Source organism: Bombina bombina, chromosome 6 (genome assembly GCF_027579735.1).
Source record: "Bombina bombina isolate aBomBom1 chromosome 6, aBomBom1.pri, whole genome shotgun sequence".
NCBI classification, from domain to species: domain Eukaryota; kingdom Metazoa; phylum Chordata; class Amphibia; order Anura; family Bombinatoridae; genus Bombina; species Bombina bombina.
In genome coordinates, this window is record NC_069504.1 from 476,431,747 (window position 1) to 476,455,120 (window position 23,374).

The 23,374-nt window shown below is 40.4% G+C and overlaps 1 protein-coding gene across 1 annotated transcript in view; it reads left to right on the forward strand.

Annotated features, from left to right (window-relative positions):
• The window catches only part of ACSBG1 (acyl-CoA synthetase bubblegum family member 1), a 41,366-nt gene that overhangs the window by 13,915 nt on the left and 4,077 nt on the right, over positions 1 to 23,374 (forward strand). Inside the window, exons 2-8 of the mRNA XM_053719871.1 lie at positions 8,637 to 8,786; positions 8,876 to 9,052; positions 10,072 to 10,253; positions 10,425 to 10,658; positions 11,697 to 11,914; positions 18,920 to 19,059; positions 19,136 to 19,382. Coding sequence (XP_053575846.1) covers positions 8,637 to 8,786; positions 8,876 to 9,052; positions 10,072 to 10,253; positions 10,425 to 10,658; positions 11,697 to 11,914; positions 18,920 to 19,059; positions 19,136 to 19,382 — 1,348 coding nt within the window. The remainder of the gene's footprint in view (positions 1 to 8,636; positions 8,787 to 8,875; positions 9,053 to 10,071; positions 10,254 to 10,424; positions 10,659 to 11,696; positions 11,915 to 18,919; positions 19,060 to 19,135; positions 19,383 to 23,374) is intronic.

Sequence of the window (23,374 nt, forward strand, 5' to 3'; positions counted from 1 at the left end):
TGGCGGTTTAGGGGTTAATAGGTAGTTTATGGGTGTTAGTGTACTTTGTAACATTTTAGTTATGAGTTTTGTGAAACATTTTTGTTTCGCAAAATCCATAACTACTGGTCTCAGATGGCGGTATGGATCATGTCGGCATAAGCTGTAACGCAAGCATTTTAACCGGACCGCACAACCTGTAATACCAGAGCTATGAAAATCCCACACTCAAACGTCATTTTTTTTAAGTGCAGAATTGATTTTGCGTTACAGGCTAATATGCTTGCGGTATAGCTATACCGACACGACTCGTAATATGTGTTCCTGGCCATTCCAGCGTAATTACAAATTTTTCAGCGTTAAAAGCCGTAACGCAAAACTTGTAATCTAGGTGAGAGTTAATTAATGATCCTATTACTCTCTTAAGGAACAAAAAAAAAAAAGAATAGTTTTAGAGATTTACCTACTATGGGCCAGATTACGAATGAAGCGTGAAATTGTGAGCTGGTATTAGAAGTTAAGCGCAATGGGAACGTGATTGTGTTTGCATTGCATGTAAGCAAGACTGCAATGTAAAGGCACATTTTTTAGTGCCTTTTTTTTCCAACACCCCACATCCCCTCACTTTAACCCCTTATAACAGCTTCATGCAGTTATTTAATAAAAAAAAATATATATGCTTTTTTATTTTTTATTTTTAAATGGAACACTACACTTTATTTTGGGGGACATTTTTTCATTTACCAGAGTTCTGACCTCTGGTTAACAAAGTCTAACGCAAAGTGCTACCGCAAGCTCGTGGTAGCATTAGCCAGCCACACGTAATGGCTGGTTATTTAATGTGTGCACGTTAAATTAGTGCTCCCCTTATAATCTAGCCCTATTTTAGTAATCTCCATCAGATGTAGAAATATTTAATTGCTTAAACAAAAATTACAACAAATTGTGACAAGTTTCTAAAAATATTAACTCAGTACCTTTCTGTGACTAATATTCCTATGTGCAGGGTGCCTGAAGATGATTATACAGTATTAAGTGGATGGGAATAAACTATAGCAAACTCAACTATGGGCTAAACTCCTACAATCCCTGAGCTATATTATGTTTAACATTATCTAGATTTCCCCATCCATAACTTCCCCACTTAATTATAGTTCAGACACACACAAACATAAAAAGGAGATGAAACTCCAAGTGCAAAACACCACTAACATATATTTTACATTCACGCTTTTTCTTAGTGAAGATAATACTTTGGTTAAGAGCATTTTAATCAAAATACATTCACTTATAAATTAAAGTAATTGGAGTCTTACTTCAGGAGTAAAGTGAGTACAAACAGCAGAGAAATAATAGAGAGGTTGCAGAGAATATAAAATATAGGGCCAAAGTATGTTGACACCTGACTATCACACCTATATGAGCTTGTTAGACATTCCAAAACCATGGCCATTAATATGGAATTCCCCCCCCCCCTCCCCCCCATTTGCAGCTATAACAGCCACCACTCTTCTGGGCAGGCTTTCCACAAGAGTTTGGAGTGTGTCTACAGCAAATTGTTCCCATTTAGCCAAAAAGGCGTTTGTGAGGTAATGATGTTGGACAGAAGGTTTGGCTGGCGGTCAGGGTTCTGTGCCGGCCACTTGAGTTCCTCCATACTAAACTTGTCAAACCATGTCTTCCTGGACCTTGCACAGGGACACAGAGGCCCTTTGCCTTTGTGTAAGGCAAAGGGCCTTACCCAAACTGTTGCCACAAAGTTGGTGGTACTCAGTTGTCTAAAATATCTTTGTATCCTGTAGCATTAAAATTACCCTTTACTGGAACTAAAGGACCTAGCCCAAACCCTTGAAAACAGCTCAAGACCATTATCCCTCGTCTACCAAATTTTACAGAAGGAACTATGAATTCTGGTAGGTAGTGTACCCCTGGTGTCTTCTACATCCAGATTTTGCTATCCACTGCCTCAAAGTCCAGTAGCGGCATGCTTTACACCACTGCAATTTTTATGCTCTATGTGCTTCAGCACTCAGTGGCCCTGCTCTGTGAGTTTGCATGGTCTTCAATCGCATCTCACCATCAGCAGCACTCATAAAGTTAAAAGGCCTTTATTTTCAAAGCATCAGGGTCATATACAGAGCAAAGTTTTGGGCACTTAGCCCTTAATCATGATAGACCTAGGTTCCTTGAAACATCGCTCTGTATAAGACCCTGATGCTTTTGAAAATTAAGGTTGTGATGATAGCAGGATGTGATGTCACTAGCATGTGGGCGGGGCTTGGGTCCGGTGTCTGTGTCGCAGTTAGTTTAGTACAATCAACCTGTCTGGATGTGTATTGCTATGCTCTGTAATAAAATAGAGTTGTACCATCATTGCTGTGTCCTGCATATGTCCTGCATCTCATGACATGGTGTCAGAAGTTCTGGACTACGCTTCTGTTTCTGATGATGACGATGTCAAAGTTTACCCCACCTGAGCCTTTTGACTTTTCTCAGCCTGCAGCTTGGCCCACATGGCGTCAGCGGTTTCAGCGCTTCAGGATTGCATCCAAACTGAACAAGGAGAGTGGTGAAGTACAAGTTAATTCTCTTTTATATTCTATGGGGAAAGATGTAGAGCCAGTGTTCAATGCTTTTACTTTCCAAGAAGGGGACGAAGTTAACTTTGATATAGTTATGGATAAACTCAGTGCCCACTTTGTGCCCAAAAGAAATGTGATTCATGAGAGAGCTTGTTTTCACAAACGTAATCAGCGTGTGGGAGAATCTGTGGAGTCATTTGTGCGCAGCCTGTATGAATTAGCTGAATTCTGTGAGTTTGGTGTTGCTAAAGAAGAGCAAATCAGAGACAGAATAGTTATTGGAATTGCAGATGCTGAAGTCTCCCTGAAGCTGCAGTTAGAGCCTGATTTAACGTTAGACGGGGCTATTAGGATGGCCCGCCAGAGTGAACTGGTGAAAAAGCAAAGTGCTGATCTGAGGTCTGAGAGTATTGTGGATGAAGTGCAACAGTCTAGGAAAATTACTAGTGAAAGGCACAGTGTGAGCGGTAGATCTAAAGTACTGGAAAGGCCTAGAAGTGGATGGGCGCAACATGGCCGATGCACACGGTGCTACCGGGCTCATGATCAGAGTGCTATATGCCCGGCCAGAGATAAAAGATGCAGAAAATGTAACAGAATAGGCCATTTTGAAGTGGTGTGTAAAACTGAATACATTAAGGAGATGCAGGTGGACAGTGACCAGGAGGGTCAGGAAGTGTCTTTTGTGGGGTCTGTTGTGGAACGGACAAGCTCAGAGGAAGATTGGAAAGTTACTTTTACTGTAATGGGAGCCAATGTTGATTTTAAGATTGACACAGGAGCTGATATCACTGTAATGTCTTTTGCTGAATTTATGAAACTGCCTCGACAGCCCCAGCTGGCGAAGGTTACTACAAATGTTCATAGTCCTGGTGGCCGCATTGATTGTGTGGGGAAATTTCTTGCAAGCTGTGAGTACAAACAAAAAAAGTTCACCATGTGGGTGCATGTGATCCGAGGTCAGTGTGTTAACAGTTTATTGAGCAGAAAAGCAGCCTGTGACTTGGGCCTCGTGGCCAGAGTGAATGAGATCTCTGAAGATATGTTTGGCGAGTTGGGCCTACTGAGCTGCAAACCTGTCCGTATAGCACTTAAAAGTGACGCAGTCCCGTACAGTATTTCTACTCCTCGTAGAATTCCGTTCCCGCTCATGCCTCAAGTGGAGAAAGAGCTCATGCGCATGAAGTCTATGGGGGTTATTGAAGAGGTTGTTGAGGCAACTGATTGGTGTGCCCCCATTGTTCCAGTTGCAAAGAAAAACGGAAAGGTGCGCATCTGTGTGGACCTGAAAAGGTTGAATGAGGCAGTGAAGAGGGAGAGATTTGTGCTGCCGACACTGGAAGATATAGCCCCGAAGTTGGCTGGGGCGAAGTTCTTTTCCACATTAGACGCTTCTAGCGGCTTTTGGCAGATCCCCCTGGATCCAAAGTGCCGCAAACTGACTACCTTTATCACTCCGGTAGGTCGGTTCTGTTTCTGCAGACTTCCCTTTGGGATATCCTCCGCTCCTGAGATCTTTCAGAGGGAAATGAGTTCTCTCCTGAGTGGCCACGTGGGCACAGCAGTCGTCATGGACGACATTCTAGTGTATGGGTCTACAGTGGAGGAGCATGATCAGCGTTTGAGTTGTGTGCTGCAGGCTATCAAAGAGTCTGGGCTGAAGCTGAATAAAGAAAAATGTCATTTTAGGAAAACTGAATTATGCTACTTTGGGCATATCATCAACGGGGATGGCATCAAGCCGGACCCCGAGAAAATTCGGGCTATCGAACAGATGAAAAGCCCTTCTGATGTACATGAGCTGAGACAGATATTGGGCCTTGTAAATTACGTGGGCAAGTTTCTTCCAGATTTATCTACAGTTTTGCACCCTATCACAGAGTTGCTTAAGAAAGATGTTGCCTGGGTCTGGGGACCCTCACAAGAAAAAGCGTTCCTGCATGCTAAGTCCCTGCTGGGGTCTGCCCCAGTGCTGGGGTTCTACGACCCTTCAAAAAAGACTGTGGTTAGTGCTGATGCAAGCAGTTATGGGTTGGGGGCTGCACTCCTGCAGCTGAATGACAACAAACTACAGCCCATCGCCTACTGTTCCCGCACACTGACGGCTGCGGAGTCAAAATACGCTCAAATTGAGAAAGAGTGCCTGGCTGCAGTTTGGGCCTGTGAGCGCTTTCAGCGTTATCTAGTGGGTTTGGAGAAATTTAGTCTGGAAACTGACCACAAACCGCTAGTCCCTCTTATCAATTCTTATGAGATCGACAAAACACCCTTGAGATGCCAGAGACTTTTAATGAGACTACTCAGGTTCAATGTTCAGGCAGTGCATGTGCCGGGGAAGCAGCTGGTTGTGGCAGATACACTGTCCAGGCTCCCGCTGGCTGCTGCTGAAGAATCCTCCACAGAGTCGGATGTAAAAGTGTATGTTGATTCAGTTCTGGCCTCTAAGTCCATTTCTTCAAGGAAACTGGAAGAGATAAAGAAAGAGACATATTTGGACACAGATCTGCAAGAAGTTATAAGGTACATAAGAGATGGCTGGCCCGAGAGCCGGGCAGCCTGGATGTCTTTAAATGCTTACCAGCCAGAGAGGTCGCAGCTCACGGAGCTGGAGGGGTTGGTGCTGTTCCAAGACCGTATTGTAATTCCCGTCAGCATGAGGAAGGAGATGTTAAACAGGATTCACGATGGCCACTTAGGCATTACAAAGTGCAGAGAAAGAGCAGCTACAGCTGTGTGGTGGCCTGGGATCAGCTCCGACATTGCAAATCACGTGTCTAAATGTGCCTTTTGCCGGGAACGCCGGCCTACTCAGAGAAGGGAGCCCTTAATGTCTACTCCGCTGCCTGCGGGGCCGTGGCAGAAAATAGCTGCTGATTTGTGCGAACTGCACGGGAAAAAGTTTCTTGTTGTTATCGACTACTATTCCAGGTATTTGGAAATAGCACCCCTGAATGATATCACAAGTCAGGCCGTTATCATTCGCCTGAAGAGCTTGTTCGCCCGCTGGGGCATTCCAATGGAGCTGGTGAGTGATAATGGCATGCAGTTCGCTTCTACAGAGTTCAGTGCTTTCAGCAGGGAATATGATTTTGTACATTCCACGTCAAGTCCACATTATCCGCAGGCCAACGGAATGGCTGAAAGGGCAGTTCAAACAACAAAATTCATTCTAAAGCAATCTGAACCGTACCTAGCCATCTTGTCATACAGGGCGACGCCCATTCAAGCCACCGGGTTTAGCCCGGCACAGCTGATGCTAGGACGCCAGATTCGCACCACTTTACCCTCAGTGGGTGTCTTCAAGCCGCCTGGCCCTGTTCCTCGGGACGAAGTCCTTAGGAGGGATGAAGAGGCCAAAAAGGGTTATCGTTTCTTCTACGACAGGAGACATTCTGTCAGGCCTTTACAGGAACTGAAAGCGGGCCAAAGTGTCAGAATTAAACTGGATGATGAGAAGAAATGGAAGACGCCTGCTACGGTAGTGGGCCGCTCTCCAGAACCAAGGTCTTACACAGTCCTTACAGAGGGAGGGACGGTTACACGCCGTAACCGAAGACATCTTCAGCCTGTACCTGAGAGTCTGGAACCGGATACCTCAGTACCACCGCCGGTGGGATCTCCTGTTCTAAGAGAGGTGCCTTCCCCTCAGCAAGATCATAGCGGGGATATATCTTTGCCTCCAGCAGACTCTTGTTCACCATCTTCTGTATCAGAGGACAGTTCATGCAAAGTTACATCAAGCGGAAGAGTGGTGAGGCTTCCGGCCCGATACAGGGACTGACTTTAGCTAGAACAGTGACCGGAAGTATGGTCAGAATAATCCCATGGTCACTGTGGACTAGGGTAGTCTACCCCGATGTCCAAGTCAGGATGTAATTTATTTGTTCATGTTTTCTAATCTATCTGTTTTTATAATGTTCTAAAACAAAATGTTGTTGTATACCCTGTTGGTGTACCTTGTTATTTAATATATGCGAATGTATGCTTTGCCTTTGAAAAAGGGGAAGATGTGATGATAGCAGGATGTGATGTCACTAGCATGTGGGCGGGGCTTGGGTCCGGTGTCTGTGTCGCAGTTAGTTTAGTACAATCAACCTGTCTGGATGTGTATTGCTATGCTCTGTAATAAAATAGAGTTGTACCATCATTGCTGTGTCCTGCATATGTCCTGCATCTCATGACAAAGGTCTTTTTACTTTTCCAAGTGCTGCTGGTCATGAGATGTCATTAAAGGTTTGGCAGCATCATTGTTACAGCGTGCACTACACAGGAGGTACTGTGCTATATTACCAGATTTGTGAGTTTGCATGGTCTACCACTTTGTGGCTGAGTTGTTGTTGCTCGTAGCCAATTCCATTTCACAATAATAGTACTTACAGTTGATCGGGACAGATATAGAAGGACAGAATTTCAGAAACTGGGAAAGGTGGCATCCGACAACAGTGCCACATTTAAAGTTGCTGAGCTCTTCAGTATGACCTATTGTACTGCCAATATTTGTCTATGTAGGTTTCAAGGCTATGTGCTGGGTTTTATCTGTTAGCAATGGGTGTGGCTAAAACAACTGAACTGAATAATTAGTAGGGGTTTCCACATACTTTTGGTCATATCGTTTATTTTAGTAAATATTATAAAACTCCAAAACATCTTTAAAAATGCACCTAGTGCACATTTTTTTCAACGTACGCTGTTTTCAGTGCACTGTACCTTACATTTGCTGTAATTTTCGCATGCATAGGTTTTCCTTTCAGAATAATTAATGTTCTGGGTATTTTAGTGAAAATTTGCCACTTTTTAACTGGCAAGATAAACAGTGAGAACCGTAATGCAAAAAATGTTTATAGAATAACACTGGGATTTGAGAGAAAGTTATACATACGGCCATGGAACGCCCATGTTCAGCCCATTTTATGAAAAAACAACAATTATACTTTTTAATACAAATTTATTGGGAGTGGGGGGGGGTTGTTTTGTTTTTTGGACATGCGGCACACTTAAATTACAATTTTCGCTGTGCATAGGTATAAAAATGTATTCCTGTGTAATTTGCCTTCAAATTTTACGTTTCTGATAAAATAAGATTTTTGTTGATCAATTTCATTACAATTTTTGTTGCACCTTAACAGTACAATTTTTGCCTGCATATTTTTGTGTGAATGGTGTTCACTTTTGTAATGTATTAATCTCCTTCCCATACAGAAATGCAGTATATGCCCCTTAGTGAAACACCCTGTTTTTAGTTTAAAAAGTGGCTTTATATAGTTCCACCAGGGAAATAGGACTGGCGAGCATTCTTATAAAATCTTACCAGTCCAAGGACCTTTTTAGAATTTGGCCCTTAAAAGGGATGTAATGTCCTATAGGTATCAGATGGCTCAAATAATACTGCACACAAGATTTCTAAAATAGATAGAAAAACAAGGGTGCAAAAATGGCCTAGTACAGTCTGTGAAAGCGATGATAGTATCAAAGTGATATGGGTACTCACAAAGGAGATGCACCTTCAATTGCTAGTAATGCAGGATGGAACCTCCCAGTCATCCAACAGACTAATAAACACAGGCAAACAGGATACTTTTTATCAACTTAAGTGATGCGCAAATGATGCAAAATGGCTCAGTAAGATGTGAAGAGTAAAAACTTTTATGAAAACAATTTTTAAAAAACCCAAGTTTTTCAGTTTACAGTGGGCTGTTTCATCAGGACTAAATAAAATTTAAATACTCTTGCTGTAAAAAAAAAATCCTATAACACGTATAAAGTCCAACAATCCATAAAATAATATCAGAGCTTCCTAGTAAGATTCCATTTGACTACAAAACATATTTACCATATTATTGATCAAAGATGCTTTACATGCTAATAATATAGGTTTAGGCTTGATAATATAATACAAATGTGATTTATTTAGATTTGATAAGGTTAGGAATAAGAGTAGGCATTTGCAGTAATCTAAAACGTGGAGTGAGCAGAGGTATATTAATGCCTATTGCCTGGCAATGGAGGTCTAACAATAATAATTTTAATTTTATAATTACATTTACAATTGCATTCTATTTTTATGTACTTTGCTAGTGGGAAGAGTTCATGGAATTGGGGAAGGATATTCCTGATGCATATCTTGATGACGTCATAAACTTGCAGAAACCTAACCAATGTTGTGTCCTTATCTACACCTCTGGTACAACTGGGAACCCTAAAGGAGTAATGTTAAGTCATGACAATGTACGGAAAAGTAATATATTTTTGGTATGTCCTCCACCCAGGAGCTGCACAACATTAGCTCCTTTTTACTCCAACTTTCTTATCTTCAGATCACCTGGACAGCTGGCCAAGCCAGTGAAGCTGGTGAAATGATACCTCCAGAGATCCAGCAGGAAATTATAGTCAGTTATCTCCCTCTGAGTCATATTGCTGCACAGATATATGACCTGTGGACTGGAATTAAATGGGGAGAACATGTTTATTTTGCAAATCCAGATGCCTTAAAGGTTTGTAAATAAGCTTAAAATAACATTTATTTCTCAGTTTAAATTGCATAACAACAACTCTGACAATTTGTTTCTTGTCAATTCCAATATACAAAAATGAGAGGGGGAGTTATCTTTATTTTGTATTTTATTTTTAAAGAGGATTTTAACATATACCAATAATAGACAGTATATTGTACAAAACAATATTATGAGATATTACATACATAACCTAATACAATATAGTAAATATAGAATAAATCAATTGTGCATAAGTTTCTAACAGCCATGTAGACCAAAACTGCAAATCATGTAAGCCACACCTGCAGATGCCGATTCCCCTTCATAGGAAAATACCAAAAGTCCTCCCTCCATACGGATAAGGGATATATGTTAATACCTCTAGTGGACTGATCAGTAATGGTCATACCAAGGACTAGGAGGGAAGTGCTTTTATATACACTTCCTAAGTAACCGTCATGCAGTCATTGTCAATCATGCAGCTTTGTATGATATAACAATATCTTTCTAAAGAAATATTATGTTACTTGAATCCACCATGTTGTTTGTTGGTTGTTACCATAGTCTAGGTTTAAGTTGGGAAGCAATATTAAGGCATATGTGAAATAATATAGAATGGAGCTTACAGGTGATGGGTACATGAGAGTGAAAAAGAAAGACAAGGGACCAGTGGTAATTTACAGGATAGCATTTTCCATTTCTTTAGCTATATTAGTCCAAAATGTGGTAATAAGAGGGTAGTGTTAAAGAGTTTTCAATATGTGGATTTTCAAATTATGATTATAACATAAAAGTTGAATTAATTTTTGAGTCTTGTGTGATAAGTCATCTAATGGTAAACATGAAATATGTGGTTTGTCTTCCCTTATTTATATACAAAGTAGAAATTATACAAAGATAAAATGCTAGGTCTGTGTATCCATCACAACAGCTGAAGTACTAAAATAATGCAAAATAGAGAATTGAATTTATAATTGGTTAGCCCACAAATGCTTACTGCATCTACACTGTTGTGACAGGGGACTCTTGTGGATACACTACGAGAGGCACAACCTACATCACACATGGGGGTCCCTAGAATTTGGGAGAAAATGATGGAGAGGATTAAAGAAGCATCAGCACAAGCTGGCATAGTTCGGAGGAAGATGCTCTCTCTTGCAATGTCTGCCAGTTTTGAAAGAAACAGGACTCCAGCCAGGAAGTATGTAATAAGCAACAAAGAAAAGCAGCAGAATATCTTTTCATAACCATACAATTAATAACATGTATAATAATAATAGTACTTATATGCAGAATATTTAGAGCTATGATTTAATAATTAAGCATAATTTAGATTTTAACAATTTGCAATGTCATCTCTGACCTTGTTTAGTGGTGAGCTGAAACCGTTCCTTACAACGATTGCGGATTTCCTGGTTCTATCCAAGGTTCGTAAGACCTTAGGATTTTCTCGCTGCCACAAATATTTCTCAGGAGCAGCTCCAATTTCCACAGAAACTCTGGAGTTCTTTCTGGGTCTCAACATCACATTGTATGAAGCATACGGGATGAGTGAAACAACAGGACCCCACTTCATGTCTGGGCCACACACTTATCGCTTTCAGTGGTAAAGCCTGCTGGTCTACTTATTGTCTCTAAAAAGTTTCTTCTACTAAACCACTAAAATGTCAATGTAATCAGGACACTGTTTACAGATTAGCTCTTAAAACTGAGAATGATGAATTACCCACGAGCGTAAAGAGGCAGCATTTCAGGGTTTGAATAAGTGGCACAATTGAAATGACTCAAACAAACCAACTTCCAGGTCCTCAGAGAGAGACCCATAAAGGGACACTGAACCCAATTTTTTTCTTTTGTGATTCAGATAGAGCATGAAATTTTAAGCAACTTTATAATTTACTCCTATTATCAAATGTTCTTTATTCTTTATTTGAAATGCAAGAATGTAAGTTTAGATGCCAGCCCATTTTTGGTGAACAATCTAGGTTGTCCTTGCTGATTGGTGGATAAATTCATCCACCAATCAAAAACTGCTGTCCAGAGTTCTGAACCAAGAAAAAAGCTTAGATGCCTTCTTTTTCCTATAAAGATAGCAAAAGAACGAATAAACATTGATAATAGGAGTAAATTAGAAAGTTGCTTAAAATTGCATGCTCTATCTGATTCACGAAAGAAAAATTTTGGGCTCAGTCTCCCTTTAAAACTGTTATTTTGTAGCAAAATGTACATTGATTGAAGTCCAGGGACACAAACATGTTTTTATCTTGTCTCCATTGTTATTATGTCCTCAAAGACAGGGTTGGGAATCACTAATGTAACAAATAAATATTGTGTCACAATTACTTCATTACCTTATATTCTATTATTATATGCCATCACAAGTGGGCCTCTATAAAGCTTAAAAAAATGATAACAGTTGTAACTTGTGGAATTAAATTGTTATATAAACCACAACTTGTGTAGCTCCATTTTCATAAGTAAAAATAACTCACCAGATGTTTTATCATATTTGTTCTGCTTATAAAGATTAGAGACCACACCCATCTAGAGGCAAACAAGCAAGCTAATTACAATGAAACATGATTGAAATACTCTGCTGTTTAAGCATTTCTCCAATTTACTTGACCCCCTCTAACCTTTATAGCTGTGGTAAAGCAGTGCCTGGCTGCCAAGTCAGGTTGCTTAACAAAGACATAGATGGGAATGGAGAGATCTGCTTCTGGGGCAGGAATGTCTTTATGGGATACTTGAACATGGAGGACAAAACCAAAGAAGCCTTTGATGAGGAAGGATGGCTGCACTCAGGTGATATAGGAAAGATGGATGCAGACGACTTTCTTCAAGTGACTGGCAGAATCAAAGGTAACTTCCCAAATGGCTGACCATATTTTGATAGAAAAGGAAAATTCCATAACTTAGTACAGTTCACTCTAACTCTGACTTACTGAAGCTCCTCTATGTGCAGGTAATGTAGTGATTAAGTATTTCCAATAGACAATAAGCAGCCCAGCAAACATTGTGTAGTGCAGAATGGATCAGCAATATAGACTTTAACTGGCTGTATTTGCCTAGTTTTAGAAACAGTTGGCAATTATGCAGTGGTAACTGCATTCTTAAATTATATAAAAACAGAATTTATGCTTACCTGATAAATTACTTTCTCCAACGGTGTGTCCGGTCCACGGCGTCATCCTTACTTGTGGGATATTCTCTTCCCCAACAGGAAATGGCAAAGAGCCCAGCAAAGCTGGTCATATGATCCCTCCTAGGCTCCGCCTACCCCAGTCATTCGACCGACGTACAGGAGGAAATATGCATAGGAGAAACCATATGATACCGTGGTGACTGTAGTTAGAGAAAATAATTCATCAGACCTGATTAAAAAAACCAGGGCGGGCCGTGGACCGGACACACCGTTGGAGAAAGTAATTTATCAGGTAAGCATAAATTCTGTTTTCTCCAACATAGGTGTGTCCGGTCCACAGCGTCATCCTTACTTGTGGGAACCAATACCAAAGCTTTAGGACACGGATGAAGGGAGGGAGCAAATCAGGTCACCTAAATGGAAGGCACCACGGCTTGCAAAACCTTTCTCCCAAAAATAGCCTCTGAAGAAGCAAAAGTGTGCAGTGAAGACCAAGTCGCTGCCTTACATATCTGGTCAACAGAAGCCTCGTTCTTGAAGGCCCATGTGGAAGCCACAGCCCTAGTGGAGTGAGCTGTGATTCTTTCAGGAGGCTGCCGTCCGGCAGTCTCATAAGCCAAACGGATAATGCTTTTAAGCCAAAAAGAAAGAGAGGTAGAAGTTGCTTTTTGACCTCTCCTTTTACCAGAATAAACAACAAACAAAGAAGAAGTTTGTCTGAAATCTTTAGTGGCCTCTAAATAGAATTTTAGAGCACGGACTACATCCAAATTGTGTAACAAGCGTTCCTTCTTTGAAACTGGATTCGGGCACAAAGAAGGTACAACTATCTCCTGGTTAATATTCTTGTTGGAAACAACTTTCGGAAGAAAACCAGGCTTAGTACGCAAAACCACCTTATCTGCATGGAACACCAGATAGGGCGGAGAACACTGCAGAGCAGATAACTCAGAAACTCTTCTAGCAGAAGAAATTGCAACCAAAAACAAAACTTTCCAAGATAATAACTTAATATCTACGGAATGTAAGGGTTCAAACGGAACCCCTTGAAGAACTGAAAGAACTAGATTAAGACTCCAGGGAGGAGTCAAAGGTCTGTAAACAGGCTTGATTCTAACCAGAGCCTGAACAAACGCTTGAACGTCTGGCACAGCTGCCAGCCTTTTGTGAACACACAGAAATCTGTCCCTTCAGAGAACTTGCAGATAATCCCTTCTCCAAACCCTCTTGTAGAAAGGATAAAATCCTAGGAATTTTTATCTTGTTCCATGGGAATCCTTTAGATTCACACCAATAGATATATTTTTTCCATATCTTATGGTAAATTTTTCTAGTTACAGGCTTTCTAGCCTGAATCAGAGTATCTATTACAGAATCTGAAAACCCACGCTTTGATAAAATCAAGCGTTCAATCTCCAAGCAGTCAGTTGGAGAGAAACCAGATTCGGATGTTCGAATGGACCTTGAACAAGAAGGTCCTGTCTCAAAGGTAGCTTCCATGGTGGAGCCGATGACATATTCACCAGGTCTGCATACCAAGTCCTGCGTGGCCACGCAGGAGCTATCAAGATCACCGAAGCCCTCTCCTGGTTGATCCTGGCTACCAGCCTGGGAATGAGAGGAAACGGTGGGAAAACAAAAGCTAGGTTGAAGGTCCAAGGTGCTACTAGTGCATCTACTAGAGTCGCCTTGGGATCCCTGGATCTGGACCCGTAACAAGGAACCTTGAAGTTCTGACGAGACGCCATCAGATCCATGTCTGGAATGCCCCATAATTGAGTTATTTGGGCAAAGATTTCCGGGTGGAGTTCCCACTCCCCCGGATGGAATGTCTGACGACTCAGAAAATCCGCTTCCCAATTTTCCACCCCTGGGATGTGGATTGCAGACAAGTGGCAGGAGTGATCCTCCGCCCATTGAATTATCTTGGTCACTTCCTCCATCGCCAGGGAACTCCTTGTTCCCCCCTGATGGTTGATATATGCAACTGTCGTCATGTTGTCTGATTGAAACCTTATGAATTTGGCCTTTGCTAGATGAGGCCAAGCTTTGAGAGCATTGAATATCGCTCTCAGTTCCAGAATGTTTATCGGGAGAAGAGATTCTTCCCGAGACCATAGACCCTGAGCTTTCAGGGGTTCCCAGACCGCGCCCCAGCCCACCAGACTGGCGTCGGTCGTGACAATGACCCACTCTGGTCTGCGGAAGCTCATTCCCTGTGACAGGTTGTCCAGGATTAGCCACCAACGGAGCGAATCTCTGGTCCTTTGATCTACTTGAATCGTCGGAGACAAGTCTGTATAATCCCCATTCCACTGTCTGAGCATGCACAGTTGTAATGGTCTTAGATGAATTCGTGCAAAAGGAACTATGTCCATTGCTGCAACCATCAATCCTATTACTTCCATGCACTGCGCTATGGAAGGACGAAGAACAGAATGAAGAACTTGACAAGAGCTTAGAAGTTTTGATTTTCTGACCTCTGTCAGAAAAATTCTCATTTCTAAGGAGTCTATTATTGTTCCCAAGAAGGGAACTCTTGTTGACGGGGAAAGAGAGCTTTTTTCTATGTTTACTTTCCATCCGTGAGATCTGAGAAAGGCTAGGACGATGTCCGTATGAGCCTTTGCTTTTGACAGAGACGACGCTTGAATCAGGATGTCGTCCAAGTACGGTACTACTGCAATGCCCCTTGGTCTTAGAACCGCTAGAAGGGACCCTAGTACCTTTGTGAAAATTCTCGGAGCAGTGGCTAATCCGAAAGGAAGTGCCACAAACTGGTAATGCTTGTCCAGAAAAGCGAACCTTAGGAACTGATGATGTTCCTTGTGGATAGGAATATGGAGGTACGCATCCTTTAAATCCACCGTGGTCATAAATTGACCTTCCTGGATGGTAGGAAGGATCGTTCGAATGGTTTCCATTTTGAATGATGGAACCCTGAGAAATTTGTTTAGGATCTTGAGATCTAGAATTGGTCTGAACGTTCCCTCTTTTTTGGGAACTATGAACAGGTTGGAGTAAAATCCCATCCCTTGTTCTCTTATTGGAACTGGATGAATTACTCCCATCCTTAACAGGTCTTCTACACAATGTAAGAATGCCTGTCTTTTTATTTGGTTTGAAGATAATTGAGACCTGTGGAACCTTCCCCTTGGGGGTAGTTCCTTGAATTCCAGGAGATAACCTTGAGAAACTATTTCTAGTGCCCAAAGATCCTGAACATCTCTTGCCCAGGCCTGAGCAAAGAGAGAAAGTCTGCCCCCCACCAGATCCGGTCCAGGCTCGGGGGCCATCCCTTCATGCTGTTTTGGTAGCAGTGGCAGGCTTCTTGGCCTGCTTACCCTTGTTCCAGCCTTGCATCGGTCTCCAGGCTGGTTTGGGTTGACAAGTATTACCCTCTTGCTTAGAGGATGTAGAAGTAGAGGCTGGTCCGTTTCTGCGAAAGGGACGAAAATTAGGCTTATTTCTAGCCTTAAAAGACCTATCCTGAGGAAGGGCGTGGCCCTTTCCTCCGGTGATGTCTGAAATAATCTCTTTCAAATCAGGACCAAACAGTGTTTTGCCCTTGAAAGGGATGTTAAGCAATTTTGTCTTGGAAGACACATCCGCTGACCAAGACTTTAGCCAGAGCGCTCTGCGCGCCACGATAGCAAACCCTGAATTTTTCGCCGCTAATCTCGCTAATTGCAAAGCGGCATCTAGAATAAAAGAGTTAGCCAATTTAAGTGCATGAACTCTGTTCATAATCTCCTCATACGAAGATTCCTTATCGAGCGACTTTTCTAGTTCTTCGAACCAGAAACACGCTGCCGTAGTGACAGGAACAATGCATGAAATTGGTTGAAGAAGGTAACCTTGCTGAACAAACATTCTTTTAAGCAAACCCTCTAATTTTTTATCCATAGGATCTTTAAAAGCACAACTATCTTCTATGGGAATAGTAGTGCGTTTGTTTAGAGTAGAGACCGCCCCCTCGACCTTAGGAACTGTCTGCCATAAGTCCTTTCTGGGGTCGACTATAGGAAATAATTTCTTAAATATAGGGGGAGGCACAAAAGGTATGCCGGGCCTTTCCCATTCCTTGTTTACTATGTCCGCCACCCGCTTGGGTATAGGAAAAACATCGGGGGGCACCGGAACCTCTAGGAACTTGTCCATCTTACATAATTTCTCTGGAATGACCAAATTGTCACAATCATCCAGAGTAGATAATACCTCCTTAAGCAGTGCGCGGAGATGCTCTAATTTAAATTTAAATGTTACAACATCAGGTTCAGCTTGTTGAGAAATTTTCCCTGAATCTGAAATTTCTCCCTCAGACAAAACCTCCCTCCTGGCCCCTTCAGATTGGTGTGAGGGTATGTCAGAAGCGTTATCATCAGCGTCCTCTTGCTCTTCAGTGTTTAAAACAGAGCAATCGCGCTTTCTTTGATAAGTAGGCATTTTAGATAAAATATTTGCAATAGAATTATCCATAACAGCCGTTAATTGTTGCATAGTAATAAGTATTGGCGCACTAGATGTACTAGGGGCCTCTTGTGTGGGCAGAACTGGTGTAGACACAGAAGGGGGTGATGCAGTACCATGCTTACTCCCCTCATCTGAAGAATCATCTTGGGCACTATTATTATCTGTGGCATCATTGTCCCTACTTTGTTTGGACACCATGTCACAATTATCACATATATTTAAATGGGGAGACACATTGGCTTTCATACATATAGAACATCGTTTATCTGATGGTTCAGACATGTTAAACAGGCTTAAACTTGTCAACAAAGCACAAAAAACGTTTTAAAATAAAACCGTTACTGTCACTTTAAATTTTAAACAGAACACACTTTATTACTGAATATGCGAAAAAGTATGAAGCAATTGTTCAAAATTCACCAAAATTTCACCACAGTGTCTTAAAGCCTTAAAAGTATTGCACACCAAATTTGAAAGCTTTAACCCTTAAAATAACGGAACCGGAGCCGTTTTTACATTTAACCCCTATACAGTCCCAGGAATCTGCTTTGCTGAGACCCAACCAAGCCCAGAGGGGAATACGATACCAAATGACGCCTTCTATACGCTTTTTCAGTGGATCTTAGCTCCTCACACATGCATCTGCATGCCTTGCCTTCCAAAAACAACTGCGCATTAGTGGCGCGAAAATGAGGCTCTGCCTATGACTAGAGAAGGCCCCCATCTGAAAAAGGTGTCCATACAGTGCCTGCCGTTTTTTAACAACAATCCCCAAGATTATAATAACTATAAAGCGCTATAATCCGTCAAATATGCTTAGCAAGTAATCGTTTTAGCCCAGAAAAATGTCTACCAGTTTTTTAAGCCCTTATAAAGCCTTTATTCTTATACTTAATCTAAAAAAATGGCTTACCGGTCCCCATAGGGAAAATGACAGCCTTCCAGCATTATCAAGTCGTGTTAGAAATGTGGCCATCATACCTCAGGCAGAAAAGTCTGCCAACTGCTTCCCCCAACTGAAGTTACTTCATCTCAACAGTCCTGTGTGGAAACAGCAATCGATTTTAGTAACGTTTGCTAAAATCATCTTCCTCTCACAAACAGAAATCTTCTTCTCTTTTCTGTTTCAGAGTAAATAGTACATACCAGCACTATTTTAAAATAACAAACACTTGATTGAAGAATAAAAACTACATTTAAACACCAAAAAACTCTTAGCCATCTCCGTGGAGATGTTGCCTGTGCAACGGCAAAGAGAATGACTGGGGTAGGCGGAGCCTAGGAGGGATCATATGACCAGCTTTGCTGGGCTCTTTGCCATTTCCTGTTGGGGAAGAGAATATCCCACAAGTAAGGATGACGCCGTGGACCGGACACACCTATGTTGGAGAAATTTTAATTTAAAATGATTAAATGTAATTTGTGCATGAAATATACATCACTTTCATTTTGAAACTGCAGGAGACAAAGTATGTAAGCAACTGATAATGTGTGAGGTCTTGCATTGAATGTGTCAGATGTGGGTCTCTAGGCCTATTAGTGCCAGAAGACGGTGGCCTCTAGTGGCATTTGGCTCTTCAGACCCAGATTTATTCTTGTGAAAGTGCAACATACTGAGATTGGGATTTCCACAGATCTTAGTTTGTTGAACTTCCACAAGAATAAATCTGGCTCTGAAAAGAGACAAATGTCACAAACAGCCACTACCTTCCGCATTTGGATCCTAACAAAATATCCCAATTTTATTAGTACCTAACAGTGTTGACGTCTTACCAATTGTAGCTGTTATATTTAAATTTATAGTTTGTGTAAAGCAGTCAAGGTTTATATCAGAACTAGCACCAATCTTTTTTGTATAATTAATTATTATATATATAATTATTGGTTTAGTTACCATTTATTTTAAATGAATAGTTAGCTGTTATTGTTTCAATATCATTATGGCCATATGGATTTTAGCAAATACTTAGTAATTAGTATTCCTATCAAGCAGGTGGACACAAAAAGCTAAAGATTACAGAACATTCAATCAGTCTCACACAGTTATAAACCTCTATTAGTAAGCATTGTGCAGCAGTGAGACAAATAGACTCCTGTCCTGAGAATTGGTTCAAAGCACGATTTTATTATAGAAAATTAGATATATTTATCAGAGTTGCATTTCTTGTATCACATATGGATAATCAACTAATAAATTTAATGCCAACAATAAGTCACTTATATAGGAAAATGTCTGTTTTTTTATGCAGAGCTGATCATTACGGCTGGTGGTGAAAATGTTCCTCCCATACTAATAGAAGATGCAGTGAAGAGGAAACTACCAATTGTCAGTCAGGCAGTGCTAATAGGGGATAGAAGAAAATTCCTATCAATGTTCCTCACCATTAAGGTAAAAATGTTTGCATAGAAGCTGAAGTGGTTTATTGACAACAAACTGCAGCCCTTACAGTTCTTCTCTCTCACAGAGCACTGTAGACCCAGATACATTGGAACCAACTAATAATCTGACCCTGGAGGCTATTCGGTACTGTCAGAATGTAGGAAGTGAAGCCCTGACGGTGTCTGAAATTGTGGGGCAAAAGGACCAGGCAGTGTATAGAGCCATACAGGATGGTATTGATAAGGTGAACAAAGAAGCTACATCTAATGCTCAGCGAATCCAGAAATGGAAAATTTTGCCCAAGGATTTCTCAATTGCAGGCGGTGAAATGGGTGAGCAGAATTATACTAAATGTTTGATGGTTTTAAGTGGATTATGCTAATGTGACACAGTTGTTTGCACATATTTATTTATATAAACATATTTTATTAATTAAATAAAAATAAATGCATATTGTAACAGACCCATGTCAGGGTTTGAGTACATAGCAGAATCCCAATGGATCCATGCTAGTATTGAAACAAATATGGACCCTTTTAAATAAAAGCGCCTTTTTTTCAAAGAAACACACTTGGATCCTGCTGGACTCATGACAATTTTTTTAACAAAAACAAAGACATGAAGATATTGCAAACTCCAAGCATTTTACACAATTATACTTGGATCCTAATGAAACTATAGCTCAATCTTGCAAACCTGAAGATCCACATTTTCTTGTAAACAAACTTAACTGAATTCCACTTGCGTTCACAAGAATATACCAGATCCTGTCTAATGTGTACAAACATACACAGATGCCTATTCTCAAACACAAACCCATATACTACTAGAAACAATTACACCCAGTCACAAATCTTTTTTTAAACACATATACGTGTTGTTGATAGATAGATAGATAGATAGATAGATAGATAGATAGATAGATAGATAGATAGATAGATAGATCAAAATTCCATAAGAGAGGATTAATAAGAAAAAATGAGAAAAGAAGAAAGGTCTTGTCTGGCACAGCTCATGTGAAGCCTAAATAAAGAATGGAATAATAATTGTAACAACCTCAGGGCAAACAAAGATGACACTTTAATGGAAATGTGTAACTAATTTATTCAAAATACTAAATAGAAAAAAATTACCCTAAATTTACTAAAAATGCTCACCTTAAAAGACTCTAAACAGGGATCCTTAACAATCAATGGAAGCCAAATTCTAACAATAAAGGTACTGAACAAAGCTGAAAAAAGTCTATGCTTCCTGAAGCAAAAAAATATTCCAACAGAAGCTACAGTCATAATGTAAGTTCCGGCTGGCCTGCCTCCATAATGGGTCCCATCACATACGTTGTTATATCAAAGTTTAAAGTAACAATATACCCTTGAAAGTCACTATGTAGCCCAAATATGTCTAGAGTGAGTTAGAAAGCAATAATACAACATTTCAATGGTAATGCTGGTTGTCCCAGAGTGGGGATACAATTTCAAGTCACAATAAAACAATTGCTCACCAGAACCTTCTGTTTACCCTTCCTCCCAGAGTGAGATCCTTACAGTGCATCTACCAGACACAGATTTATCTTTATTCACGTTCATTTTTTCTAATACAACTAGATCCTGACAGATCCACAATTTGTTCATGTCAATTGTGAAAAATGTCTTTCACAAACCAACCTTGAGTTGTTAAACACATATTCAAATTACAGAAATACACACAAGCCCCCAATTCCTCAGTGAAGCATTCTGGGGTCATTACCATTTGTGAACATACACAAATTCCCCATCACAATATATTTTGCTGCTGCTTTCTCTATACCATTATCCCATTTTCAGGTGCTCAGTTCTTGTGCTGATGTTGCTTCCAGAGGCAACTTGTAATTCTGAAGTGAATGATCCAACAGATGATAGGTAAATATACACGCTACACGCTTCAGCACTCTGCAGCTCTGCTCTGTGAGGTTAAGAGTTCTACCACTTTGTGGCTGAGCTGTTGTTGCTCGTAGGTGCTTCCAGTTTACAATAATAGCACTTACAGTTGACCCAGGCAGATCTAGTAGGGCAGAATGTTTACTAACTGAAGTGTGGCAAAGGTGGAATCCTATGACAGTGCCACGTTTAAAGACACTAAGTTCTTCAGTATGAACCATTGCACTGACAATGATTGTCTTGGAAGGTTTTGCTGGCTATGTTCTGTATTTCATGCACCTGTTTGAAGGAAGGCACTGACTGCATCTATAAATTACAAGCTGTTTTTCTTTAATTACATTTTGGGGTTTCACTCCAGTCCTCACATAATAAATATGCATGCATATATACAGTATATAACAGCAGGACCTAGCTGGTTGAGATGTACTACTTACTCTTTGGAGGTCATGAAGTATTACAATATTGCATCTTATATTACAAAGGTTGAGCTTCTTTTAATATAATAGAAAAGTTCTGGAAGTCAGGAAATCATTAGGTTGCGGTTTATCTTTATAGGCTTTAGCACAGATTACAGTCACCAATAACCTGAACGGGAAGGTAACCTGTTTGCAATACAGCTTTAAAGTATATGGGAAATTGGTCTGTGTAAGGCAGAGGTTTTCAAACAGAGAGTTGGGTCTCCCAAGGGGGGCACTAGAGCATAGATGGGGAGATGCAGGAGCAGTGACACTTCACATTTATCCTATGGAAACCAAAAGCAGCAAAACATTCAACGGTTTTTAAGAGTCGACGATGACACTTGCCATGTTGTGGTAGAACAAAGCAAAGGGTGGGGTGTAAGTGAAAAAAACAATCAGGTTAAAATCAATTAGAGACGGCTTTACGTTTGTTGTCTTAATCAGAAATGTGCACCTAACGCAGGAGAAACAAAGTGCAAATTGAAATGTAAATGAAGCCTTCTTTTGACTGAGCTATTGAGAGCTTTGTGTGAACCCTAGATCAGGGGTCACCAACCTTTCGGACCTCTGGGACCACTAAACTCACAATTTTGAATCCCGTGGACCACTAATATGATTTTTTTTTTTTTTAAAAAGGTAAGACTTCTATAATGTGTGTGTGTGTATATATATATATATATATATATATACACACACACACGCATACTGTACATTACTAGTATAACCATAGCTAAGTTTACATTATGTATATTTTTACACATTTTTAAGAATTATTCCAAATGACGGGTGAGTGCCAACTTTTGAGCTGGAAACAGAGAAGCAGAAAGGGTGGGGGGGGAAATAATTTTGTTTAAAAGGACCACAAGACTTCCAAGTCACCTCCCCAGTTAGGAATTATTCAAAACTACTTATGATCATGGACAGACATTGGAGTCATAAATTAATTTTATATCAGAAAGCTCTCAATATGGATGTGAGCTAAACGACTGATGTTACTGGCAATTACTATAATAGTGGTGGGATATGGCTGATCTGCTGGATGGCAATTACTGGAGTTCAGGTGGAATGGCTTTGTGCACGGGAAAGTTATTATGAAAATAAATAATAATAAATAGTATATTTATAAAAAAACATTTTTAAGACTTTTTTTATATATATATATATATATACTTTCATTCCACTATTTCAAACCAAGACTATACCAACCTCTGCTGGCTTTAGAATGGAAGCATCTAGAGACGAAAGTTGTGCAGTACTATGCAACGTGCTTAGGGAGATTGTAATTTAACTCCTCCTCTGTCGATTTTCACTGATGTCCAGTCAGGCACTGTAGGTAGTTGCGGCGCGATGGGACTAAAACCATAAGAGGAGATTAATTCCTGTTTGGTGTCATGGACCACCAACATCTTCTCACGGACCACCGGTTGACGACCGCTGCCCTAAATCACATGTAGATTCCCCCAAATTAAGAGTCAATATTACAATTTTCTTTAGAGAAAAAATGTCTAAAATGTCTATTATGAACAGGTAGGGTTCTGCCAATTTCATCAGAGGCGAAGACCACGGCCTAAAACTTTGAAAACCCCTGATATAAGGTGACTTCAGAAACCCCATTTAGCTTTGAATGTGGAAGCCTTGTTTTGCATTCTTGATGCAATTAACTGTTTGGATGAATCACAGCTGCTCTGACATTAAGGTGAAGGACATGTGCACATTAGTTGGGTGATGATTATTAAGAACAAGAAAATGAAACCCTTTTTGGAGCTAAGTTTTAAGAAATGCAAACTGTAGAAAATGTTGTTTATTGCAATGATAGATATGATAGGTAAGACATTTAATTTCTAATTTTTTTATTAATTGTATATTTTAAATCTAAGTTAAATACCAAAAATGAAAGGATTTACAGGGAATATAGAACACAATGTAAATATTTATTAATTTAGTGGATGA